General features: G+C 49.3%; 1 protein-coding gene across 2 annotated transcripts; it reads left to right on the top strand.

Moving 5' to 3' along the window:
- The first annotated feature begins 38 nt into the window (after positions 1–38).
- On the top strand, positions 39–11,257 carry Aip (aryl-hydrocarbon receptor-interacting protein). 2 transcript variants are annotated; one of them, XM_006230700.5, is made up of 7 exons: positions 39–177; positions 4,336–4,545; positions 7,707–7,886; positions 9,553–9,741; positions 10,227–10,403; positions 10,504–10,645; positions 10,944–11,257. In XM_006230700.5, exons 2-7 carry the CDS (start codon positions 4,447–4,449, stop codon positions 11,147–11,149), a joined length of 993 nt encoding a protein of 330 aa, XP_006230762.1. In that variant the 5' UTR covers positions 39–177; positions 4,336–4,446; the 3' UTR covers positions 11,150–11,257. The 2 variants fall into 2 exon arrangements, with proteins under 2 accessions (XP_006230762.1, NP_758830.2); NM_172327.3 differs by having other exon boundaries at positions 96–223.
- The last annotated feature ends 314 nt before the right edge of the window (positions 11,258–11,571 follow it).

Here is an 11,571-nt window from a genome sequence, read left to right as displayed (position 1 = left end):
TCCCGCCCCTGCAGGCCCTGCCCTGTAGCCCTAGGAGCGAAGATTTGCCCTCTACAACGGCCCCGCCCTGCCCGCTCCTCCTCCACAGGCCTGAGTGCAGAATGCCGAGTTGATTCGGGAATCACGTCAGAGTCTCGCGGGTAGCGGGACTCGCGGCGCCACCCAGAGGCTACCTTGGTGAGCGACAGCCCGGGCTGTGACGGAACTATCTAGGCTTGCTCTTGTAAGAGTGGAGTGGGTGTGGGGAAGGTTGGGGAGGTAGGGGAGGTGGGGCGTTGGGTTGGTGGGTGTGGGTGGATGTGTGGCTGCTTTCTATGCCCAGCTGCTCAAACCTCATGGGGTGGCCTGCGTTCTAGCTCGCACTCTTGTGCTATCGAAACTCTTGGACCTGTTCCTCCATCCTACTCACCACAGCTTCCAACGAAGCTTTCTCTTTGTTCACTGCTTTCTCTTCCGTGCTCAAGAGTGTTTGGAACTGAATAGATGCTCAATAAATATCTGTGACAGGACCGAGTAGGCAGTTTGCCAAAGTGGTACATCGGGGATTTGAACCTACATCTTCCTAGCTCACAAAGTGTTTGTCCTCCTCCATGTCCAACCACCCTCTCATTTTATGATCTCCCATAAAGGACTGAGTCAACCCAATTTCTCAGTTTATGGTGAAAGAGGCTCCTCTCTGCTTGTTGTAATTCATTTTTCCCTCCCCTTTTCCCATTCCCTCCTCCCTTTTTCCTCCCCTTCCTTTCCATCTTTCCCTTTTTCTCCCAAGACCTAGCCTCACAGTGCTTCAACAGACCCTGCCTGTCCCGTCCCACACATGGCATTGTCTTCTGTGTGGGTGTGTTTGCAATTTACAAACATGGTGTCCCGGATCAAGTGCATTCTGTTGTTTGCATTTTTCCATTTTTCCACATGCTTCTTGTTTGCTGTTTCTATTGACTATAGGCGAGGTACCAGTTGGGCTTCCAGCACTCATCCCCACAGCAATCAGGCTGAGGTTGCCTCATGCATAGATCACTGCTGTCTATTATGGATGGTAGGAGGCCTCCTCTTCCAGCAGGTGGTTGTCTAGGTCATAGGGGGTTTACCTTAACACCTACCCCAAGGCCTTTCTCTCAGGCCATGGTGGCATCCAGTTTCCTAAGAGCTGGTAGTTCTGATGGACACAAAGAGATGCTTCTCTCCTTCCCTGGCCTTTTTGGTTGATTGGTGAGGTATTTTCGACACTGGCATCTTCCTATGTGGCTCTCACCAGGCTGAAAATTGCTATGTAGACAATGCATAGGTCTCCTGGCTCAGCCTAATGATGGCATTACAGGCTGACCATTACACATGGTTTCTTTCTTCCTTCTTGCCTTCCCTTTCCCTTCCTTCCTTCCTCTGTCACTCTTCCTTCCTCTTCCTTTTTTCTCCTCCCTCCTGCCTTAACATATTTATTTATTGTGTTTGCACACAAGTCTGTGTGTGCATGCCTATGTTACGGCACACATGTAGGTCAGAGAACTTACTGGGAGTAGGCATGTTTTTGTCCACTATGTGGGTTCAGGGGCATCTAACTCAGATTATCAGCCTGTGGCAGATGCCTTTACCAGACCCTCTCTTCTCTGTACTTTCTTTTTTTTTTTTTTTAGATTTATTTATTTATCTCATGTATGTGAATACACTGTCACTGTCTTCAGACACACCAGAAGAGGGAATCGGACCCCATTACTGATGGTTGTGAGCCACCATGTGGTTGCTGGGAATTGAACTCAGGACCTCTGGAAGAGCAGTCAGTGCTCTTAACCTCTGAGCCATCTCTCCAGCCCTGACATTCTTTTATATAAATTATATAAATTTATATAAATTTATGTGTATGAGTGTTTTGCCTGCATGCATACCAGTGTATCAGATGGTGTGCCTGGGACCTGTAGAGGTCAGAAGATCCCTCAAACTGGGGTTACAGATAGTTGTGAGTGGCCATGTGGGTGCTAGGGACCAAACCCTGGTTGTCTGGAAGAGCAACAAGCACTCTACACCACAGAGCCATCCTACCACTCTGTCTCAAGTACTTTTCCCATTAAGTTGTCTGTGTAATAAATCTATCTCACATTATGCCAGTCTTACATCATTGGGAGAAATACTACTTGCTCTTTAGTCTGTCTCATCTTGCATTTGTGTGTGTGTGTGTGTGTGTGTGTGTGTGTGTGTGTGTGTTTGAGACAAAATTTGTTCTTGGGGTAAAATACACATAACATTAACTTGCCACCCTCGCAGTTTCAAACTGCCCAGTTCAGTTATGTATTCACAGTATTGTATGGCCAGTCAGTCTGTAGGGCTTTTTAACTCTGTAAAACAGAAACTCAGTCCTTATTTACTTAAAAAACAACTTCCCCATTCCCACTGCACCATTCTACTTTCTGTCTCTATGAGCTGCCTGTGCAGACACTTCAGTAAGTGGGATCATACAGCATTTTTAAATGTGTATGTACATTATACCTGTGCCTGGTGCCCACAGAGGCCACAAAAGCACATTTAGTGTGCTGGAACAGGAGGTTATGAAGGCCTATGTGGGTGTGGAGAATGGAACTCACATCCCCTGAAGTAGCCAGTGCCCTTAACCGCTGGCCGTCACTCCAGCCCATACAGTATTTTTTCATGACCGATAGTTCACTGAGAATATTGGTAGGATTATGTAGTGTATTCAATTAGCTTACTTTGTGGGTGTGTATGCTAGAGAAAGAACCCTGGGCCTCTCGAATGCCAGGCAAATGCTCCACCCTCAGTGAGATACACCCTCAGTCCCTAGATTAACATTATTATTATTATTGTTGTTGTTGTTATTGTTATTATTGGTTTTTCAAAACAGGGTTTCTCTGTATAGCTATTGCTCTCCTGGAACTCTCTCTATAGACCAGTCTGACCTTGAACTCAGAGATCTGCCTGCTTTTGCCCCCCAAGTGCTGGGATTAAAGGTGTGCACCACAGCCACCTGGATAATATATTATTTTTTTTAAATTGCTTTTTAAAAAAGATTTTATTTATTCATTTTATATATGATGAGTACACTGTCACTGTCTTCAGACACACCAGAAGATGTTACAGATGGTTGTGAGCCACCATGTGGTTGCTGGGATTTGAACTCATGACCTCTGGAAGAGCAGTCAATGCTCTTAACTGCTGAGCCATCTCGCCAGCCCAATATATTATTTTTATCTGTTCATATCTTCCATGCAGTGGTGTATACTTATCAGCCATATCAGTCAGCCTTCCTTCTGTTGTACTTTCTGGAACACGAGCACAGCAGATTATGTTTTACTAACATTCGGTATAGCTTGCCTGTAAGCTCTCTGTTGATGGAAAACAAAACCAAGTGTGTTTCCTCTTCCCTTCAGAAGCCCTTCTCGGAGGACTTCTTGCTGGAAAGTGAAGCAGTCAAGTGTGTGAAGCACTTAGCACCTGGGGCTCAGGGGAAACACACTAATCCTCCTGGTTATGATGAGGGATGAAGACACTGCAGAGGTCCCAAGACTCCCCTACCTTGTGAGAGCAGGAAAGTCTCACAGCTGCTGTTTACAGCTAGATTCCAGGAGGAGAGACAGACCATTTCTCCCCTAAAGTAGCTCTTTCCTACCATCCATTTTTTCTCTAATATGTAGGGGCACTTATTATGCACTACCCAGATTCATCCAAACCCAACGCGTTGGGGTTCCCATGGGGATACTGACCCTAAACTCTTAAGGGGTAAGGGTGGGGAGGGGATAGTTAAACAATTCCAAGTAGTAATCTACCACTGAGCTACATCCCAACCCAGTCCACTTATTATTATTTTTAAGACAAACCATTTAACCAACTGAGGGGCTTAACGTACCCCATGTTGGCCTATGTATAACCAAGGATGACTTTGAACTCCTGATCCTTCTGCTTGCCACCTTCTGAGTACTGGTATTTTAAGTGTGTGTCACCACACCAGGCTTCCTTCCCTTTTTTTCTGAAGACAAGTGAATCTAGACTCCAGAATCTAGATGTCATAATTTATGCTAAGCATGCAAAATAAAAAGGGCCAAAGGGAATACACAGGTGGAGCTGTTTTTTTCGTTTTTTATTTTCTAACTGGAATGCCGTTAAATAGGGCATCTATAACTTAAATGGAGTGGCACACAGCTACTAGAGCTGCAGTCCCAATAAAGCCAACTGAGCACAACTGGCAGGGGAGGCCACAGTCGCGTCCCACTGGTTAGGCTCCGCCCCTAAGCAGGTTCAGGGCCCGCCCCCAGCTCCGCGGTAAAGCCGCAGCATTAAGAACCAATCACGGCTCTTTCCTTCATTCCCTCCCTTTTTGGCTTCTGCCCTCAGTCAAAATGGCGCTTGCTCAGAAGCTGCCCAGGCTCTAGGAGTTGCCGAAACAGGTCCGGAAGCTACCGAGCGAGTCCGGAAGTTGCCGAAAGGGAGCAGCGGGGAAGGAGGATGGCGGATCTCATCGCAAGACTTCGAGAGGACGGGATCCAAAAGCGTGTGATACAGGAGGGCCGAGGAGAGTTGCCGGAATTTCAGGATGGCACTAAGGTTTGTGTCCATCCTCTCCCCCTTTTCCCAGCCTCTCTTCTGAAGCGCGGTGCGCATGCGAGGCGGGAGGAGGCCGTAGGTGAGAGGTTGCGCATGCCCAAAGCGCAGCTGCTAGTCACCCTACCTCTTACATGCGGAGCTCGACGCTGATTGGTTTGGATTTAAGTGGGAGTAAATTCAGATATGTCTACTCCGCCCCTTGGCTTTGCTTTAGGACTACATTGGACCGGTGTGTGTGTGTGTGTGTGTGTGTGTGTGTGTGTGTGTGTGTGTGTGTGTGTGTGTGTGTGTGTGTGTGTGTGTGTGTGGTGTGTGTGTATGTGTTGTGTGTATGTATGTCTGTGTTGTGTGTATGTATGTGTGTGGTGTGTGTGTGTGTGTGTGTGTGTGTGTGTGTGTGTGTGTGTGTGTGTTGTGTGTGTTGTGTCATCCCAAAATGGGGGTTTTGGTGTGGGTGTGACCTCAGTGCTGATACCTGTACTTGAAGGCTCAAAGCTCATGCAGTTAGGGCAACCCTCATTGTTTACATAGGGAAACTGAGGTCCTGGAACTAAAAAACACAGAGTCCCAGCGATCTAGTTTTCCAGACCAAACTCCTACATCAGCTTTCTGATAGCTGGTAGCACTGCTTTCATATCTGGGCACCGAGCTCAGGTACCCCTTCCCTGAGACACTCCGTATCTCTAGGTTTCCCTGCTCTGTTGCTGTAGATCTCTAATAACCGTGTGAGCTGATACCAGTGAAGTCGAAAGGAAGAATTCTGTGAATGAAAGTATGCCCGCTGGCCCGTGGTGTTAAGCCACCAGGCAGAGAACCTGATGTGAGGGTAAATGCTGAGAGAAAGAGAGAGCAGGCCTGTGGTGGCAGTGATCAGCCCTGCTTGAAAAAGGTATCTCCAAGCTGGGCCTAGTGGCATAGGCCTACAATCTCAGCCACTGGTGAAGCTGAGGCAGCAGGATTGAAAGTTAAAGAGCAGCCTGGGCTACATCATGAGTTCAAGGCCAGCCAGGGATACTTAATGAGACACAGCTTTAAAAATTAGAGCGATGGAGGTAGAGAGCAGGCTTTGGAGGAAGCCCGGTAAGAGGGATTCCAGATGGAACAGACTAGGATACAATACAAGGACAGAGGAGTTGTGGGCAGGGGCACCCAGCAAATAGGAGCAGGCAGGACTAAACAATCACTGGGGGGTCAGCAGCACAGACAGTCTTCCAGTGGTGAGGTGGCTCAGTGAATAGAGGTGCTTGCTGCCAAGACTGATGACCTGAGTCAGATCCACAGGACCTCGATGGCAGAAGGAGAAAGTGACTTCTGCAAGTTGTTCTCTGATCTCATACAAATACTGTATCATATGTGAGCCCCCAAATAGATAAGTAAATGTAATATAAAAATATCACCAGGGTTAGGGATGGGGCTTAGTGGTAGAGTCTAGGATGTAGAGGCCTTGGATTTTATCCCAAGAAGAAAAGTAAAAGAGAAGGCCCAGCCCAGTGAACCCGGAGGTTCATGTTCATGGTTCATCTCCCACAGTGCTAGACAGGTATGGGTGATTCTGTTTTACTGATGTGGAAACCGACTTCAGAGAGTCAGCACAGCCACATACCAGTTAAGAGTGTGGGCTCAGCTAACCATATCCTGTTGAGATTTCCGTCTCAAGCTTTCCTCTGGCTGCCCTCACTCTAACATGATCTTATCTAGAGTCAACTTTTTGAAATGACTCCATGCCCAGATTACACCCAAATGTGGGTGTCTACCTCCCCTCACCCTTCTGCCCTTGATGTTGGAATGGCACCACAGTATTCTTGTTTGTTTGTTTGGACGGTTGGTTGGTTTTTTTGAGACAGGGTTTCTGTGTAGCTCTGGCTGTCATAGAACTTACTCTGTGGACCAGGCTGGCCTTGAACTCAAAAGATACAGCTGTCTCTGCCTCATGAGTGCTGGGCTTAAAGATGGGAGCCACCATGCCCAGCTATGACCACACAGTCTTTTTTTTTTTTTTTTTTCTTTTCTTTTCTTTTTTTCGGAGCTGGGGACCAAACCCAGGGCCTTGGGCTTGCTAGGCAAGCTCTCTACCACTGAGCTAAATCCCCAACCCCAACCACACAGTCTTAATCTGTTCCATGTGCTGACTCTAGTCCAGGCAGAGTTGCCAGGATCATACAGAAACTGTCCATTTTTGCCCCCTCCTACTATCCTCATCCCTTTAAAAGTGACCACATCACAGCAACAAGAACCTAAATTGGATTATATCCCACTTCTGCTAGGAGCCAACCAGTGGCTCTCATTTCAGAGTAAAAACTCACTTCCTCAACATGGTCTATGTGCCTGTGGACCTCAACCCTACTCATTGCTGGGACTCTGTGGAGTCTGCACTCCTTGTTCACACTGTGGCACTGGCCTTGCTGATTTGAACACCCCACACTTTGATCCATTGTGTGCTTTTGTACCTGTTGTTCCTTTGGCCTAGAAACTTACTACCTAAGTCCCCTGCCTGACACACTCTTTTCTTTATTTCTTATTTCCTATTCTCTGCTTAAAATTTGCCTCCTTGGAGAAACCCCTGCCCTACTTCTGTAAATTTTTTTTCTTAAAATGCTAAAAAAAAGCAAATTCATTTTCCACTAACATAGCATATGGTTTCGTCTGGCTCTCCCTCCTTTATTCTAGAAAGACCGTGGGAGCTCCTCAGTGGCTCTGTGGCGTCTTATGTTTCTTTGTGTGTCTTACACAGAGTGTAGGCATATAGTAGGAGCTCAGTAGGCCTATGTTGAAAGCATGATTGAAAATGAGCTGTCTCGGGGGGTTGGGGATTTAGCTCAGTGGTAGAGCGCTTGCCTAGGAAGCGCAAGGCCCTGGGTTCGGTCCCCAGCTCCGGAAAAAAAAAAAAAAAAAAAAAAAAAAAAAGAAAATGAGCTGTCTCAGCCCTGTCCCCCAGTATCCACGGGCTCTCATCCTCTTGCTTCCCTGTCCTTACATGGCTCTCACTGAGACGTGGCTCTCACTGAGATGTGGCTCTCACTGAGATGATGGGATAGAGCCAGGTGCAGCGCTAGCTGGCGGTCCGAGGAGAGTATCATCCCTTGTGTTTACAAGCACTGTATTTGAGCTGGGACTTTAGTGGGGCTCTGTTCCTTCACCTGATGTCCCATGTGGTCTCGCAGGCCACCTTCCACTTCCGGACGCTGCATAGTGACCCGGAGGGCTCCGTCATAGATGACAGCCGAGCACGCGGCAAGCCCATGGAGCTCATCATCGGCAAGAAGTTCAAGCTGCCTGTGTGGGAGACCATCGTGCGTACCATGCGTGAGGGGGAGACGGCCCAGTTCCTCTGCGATGTCAAGGTAACAGTTCTGGGCTCTGCGGCATTTGTCTAGACATGCTCTATGTCTGATCCTCAGGGCCCCTGCCCTGGCTTGGCCACAAACTGCCTAAATAAAGATGGGAGGTGGTGATGCATGCCTTTAATCTTAGCATTCTCTCAAACCACCACCAGGCTTGCATCCTGGTCTCTATTCTCTTCCTGGTCCATAAACCAGACTTCAGCTAGGGACTCATTTTTAATTGCAATTGGCCCATAGGACCCATTACCTCACATTCTATGGCTCTTGGTCACTATTAGGGTGGGTTATATGTGGCTGCTCACATGTCTGCTCCTAGACAACGAACTCCTTGCTCTTCCTTCTCATTCATTTCCTATCACTTGCCCTCTCCTCAGGCTTCAAAGCCAATTCATGGTTATCACTGCTGGGAAGTCCCCCTGACTGCTAAGGGTTTTCTTGAACCCCTCTTCTGGGTTCTTCTACCCTCATGTCCTGTGTGATAGTCAGGATCTGGCCTCTGTCTAATTGTACCCACACATGATGGGAACTGGGAACCTCTTGCTTCCAACTGGAGCCAATGCAGAGCCCTTTGTCCAAAACCATCTGCGTGTGGATGTCTGCTGGTAATCTACCGTGTGCATAGAGCAGGGGACAGTGAGGAGTCCATTATATGAGTTCCACCATCCCTACATCTTTCTAAGGGTTCTAGGTTAAGTCTTCTGTTTCCGTCTTTCCAGTGTTTTGTCTGTCCTGGTACTGAGGGCTGAACCAGGGCATTGCACATGCTGGGCTGTTAACTACCTCTGAGCTACATACTCAGTCCTACTCCTTAGATAGAAACAGGTATGGTTTCTTTAGTAATAATGGTTGCACCAATGCACCAGGCAGCTCCCCTGGGGATTCTTTATGTTGTTGTTGCTGCTGTTGTTTTTGTTGTTGTTTGGTTGTGTTGATTTTAGAGACAGGGTCTCTTTGTAGTCCTGGATGTTCTGGAACTTACCATGTAGACCAGAATGGCCTCAGACTCAGGGCTCAGAGATCCATCTGCCAAGGTGTACACCACCACGCCCAGTTCCCCTGGAGATCTGAAGCTGCTGCCCTGTGCTTGACTCTGAGGTGGGCCTTTGCACGAATAGAAGTGGGCAGCAGAAGGAAGAGGTGGTGCTGGGAACGGGATGTGGTAAGGAGCTTGGCTTGTGGGCCTGGAGGGGAGAAAGAGGAGAGCCTAATACTGGATCAAGACCAATAGGACACAGAAGGGAATTGTTGGTCTGTTTGTGAATTAGGCAGGTGCTGGATTTGGTGGCCAGAGATCATGGCAAAGTTCCACTGTGAGGGTGGAAGCCAGGCACCGGTGATGCACACCTTGAATCCCAGTATTCAGGAGGCATAGGCAGGGGGATCTCTGAGTTTGAGGCCAGCCTGGTCTAAAGAGTGAGTTCCAGGATAGTCAGGGATACATGAAGAAACTCTGTCTTGAACCCCACTCTCCTCCCCCAAAGAAAGAAAAACAAAATAAACAAAATTAAGAAAGAAAGAAGGGAGAAAGGAAAGGAAGGAAGGAAGAAACCAAGCAGAGGGAGAAAAGCCTCCTGGTTTTCCCTGTGTGGGTGGTGATGTTGAGACTTCTCTTGTGCCCAGTGAGCACCTGAGAAACACTGACGGTGCCTCTGCCTCCCCCCTGCAGCACACAGTCCTGTATCCTCTGGTGGCCAAGAGCCTCCGCAACATCGCTGAGGGCAAGGACCCCTTGGAGGGCCAGCGGCATTGCTGTGGAATTGCTCAAATGCATGAGCATAGCTCCCTGGGTCATGCGGACCTGGACGCCCTGCAGCAGAACCCTCAACCCCTCATCTTCCACATCGAGATGCTGAAGGTGAGACCCTCCCCTTTGTCTCAAAGTGACACTAACCCCCTTTACCTCCTGTATCCCGCTGCCCAGGGTTGGTCTGTGGAAAGGGGCAAGGATAGGAAAACTGGACGCTCCTAGGGCCCCATGCCTCTCAGGCCTCACTGATCACCACCTTGACTCTTGTGCTTTGTCCTTGAGCCCATCTTTTCCTCCACAGCTGGCCGTGCTTTGAAGGTGAGGGGTTAGGTAGCTCCTCTTGTCTACATAGGCTACTTCCCATGGAACATGTTCTGCCAGGGCGTGGGTGTCTGCCATCATCCTCACTGTTACGTGAAGTACTTGGTACTCCGTATGCCCCGGCATGCAGGGGCTGATGAGTGCGTGCTGAGAGACAAGTGGTCAGGGGACATGGTTTCCAGCACCTAATGTCAGAGGCCTGATCAGGTTTGCTGCAGAGGACTCCAAGGTGCCCCATGGCCTCTGCTTTGAATTGGTTCCTGCCTTGGCAGGTGGAGAGCCCTGGCACCTACCAGCAGGACCCATGGGCAATGACAGATGAGGAGAAAGCAAAGGCAGTACCACTCATCCACCAAGAGGGCAACCGCTTATACCGTGAGGGGCAGGTGAAGGAGGCTGCTGCCAAGTACTACGATGCCATTGCCTGCCTCAAGAACCTGCAGATGAAGGTATCCTCAGAGGGACATGTGTGGGGAGGGACACATGGAGGAAGCAGAGGCTAGGGCCAGGTCTCATCGTCTCCACTGTCCTTGCCTCCCCACACCCCAGGAGCAGCCTGGATCACCCGACTGGATCCAGTTGGACTTGCAGATCACACCACTGCTACTCAACTATTGCCAGTGCAAGCTGGTGGCTCAGGAGTACTATGAGGTGCTGGATCACTGCTCCTCCATCCTCAACAAGTATGATGGTGAGCACCAGGCCCTCTGCACTTCAGACTGGCCTCTTCCCACCCAGCGCTGTGGGCACTTGGTCCTGACCCTCAGCTTTAACATCTCCCTCAGTTGAGCTCCCCACAAGAGCCTGACCAGAGCTTCCATGCCAGCAGGGAGGGGTCGTGTCCAGGAAGTATGAGTGGTACAGTGTGATGGGTGGTTTGCTGTTCAGAGTGTACCAGCTCTCCCCATGGTGGGCTAGTGCCAGAAGACAGGCTGGCCAGTCTCCTCTCATGCCGCTTGCATGCCTTCTGCTTTCTGGTGTCCCCGCAGACAATGTCAAGGCTTACTTCAAGCGGGGTAAGGCCCATGCTGCTGTGTGGAATGCCCAGGAGGCCCAGGCTGACTTTGCCAAGGTGTTGGAGCTCGACCCTGCCCTGGCGCCTGTGGTAAGCAGAGAGCTGCGGGCCCTGGAGGCACGGATCCGGCAGAAGGATGAGGAGGACAAAGCCCGCTTCCGGGGCATCTTTTCCCACTAACAGGACCTCAGTTCTGCCCTGCCCTGCCAAGCCCACTGCTGCCACCACCTGTCAATCCCCCACTGCCACCTTGTGCTTCTGTGTATATAAAGGCCTTATTTATCTCTCTGGCTTTGCAGAGCTAATCCGTCCTGAAGGCTGGTCCTCAGTGGCCAGGTGCTTGGTAGTCAGTGGGAGGGAAGAATTCAGGGTCTTACCTAGTTCCCTACTGGTTTGTGGTAAAGTCTCTGGGAGTTTCTTTCTGGCAAGTACCAGCTTCCTCTAGTATTAAGTTGTAGAGAAAGCAGGCATGGTTCACACAGGCCACAGTTCCAGCCTTAGGTCCCTCAGTCCTTGGCTTTTGGTTTTGGAGACAGAAGTTTCCTTAGGGGCATAGGTGAGGAGAGCTGTAGAGTTAGACTCCACATGACTCAAGCAGTGTC

The sequence above is a fragment of the Rattus norvegicus genome, chromosome 1 (genome assembly GCF_036323735.1).
Source record: "Rattus norvegicus strain BN/NHsdMcwi chromosome 1, GRCr8, whole genome shotgun sequence".
Classification (NCBI taxonomy): Eukaryota; Metazoa; Chordata; class Mammalia; order Rodentia; family Muridae; genus Rattus; species Rattus norvegicus.
The sequence above is the reverse complement of the archived record's forward strand: the minus strand, read 5'-3'. Positions and strand labels throughout refer to the sequence as shown.

Coding starts and splice junctions, on each gene's coding strand:
- Aip (XM_006230700.5), top strand. CDS start 4,447: ATGGCGGATCTCATCGCAAGACTTCGAGAGGACGGGATCCAAAAGCGT. Junction 10,404..10,503: donor TCAAGAACCTGCAGATGAAG/GTATCCTCAGAG, acceptor CCCACACCCCAG/GAGCAGCCTGGATCACCCGA. Junction 10,646..10,943: donor CATCCTCAACAAGTATGATG/GTGAGCACCAGG, acceptor GTGTCCCCGCAG/ACAATGTCAAGGCTTACTTC.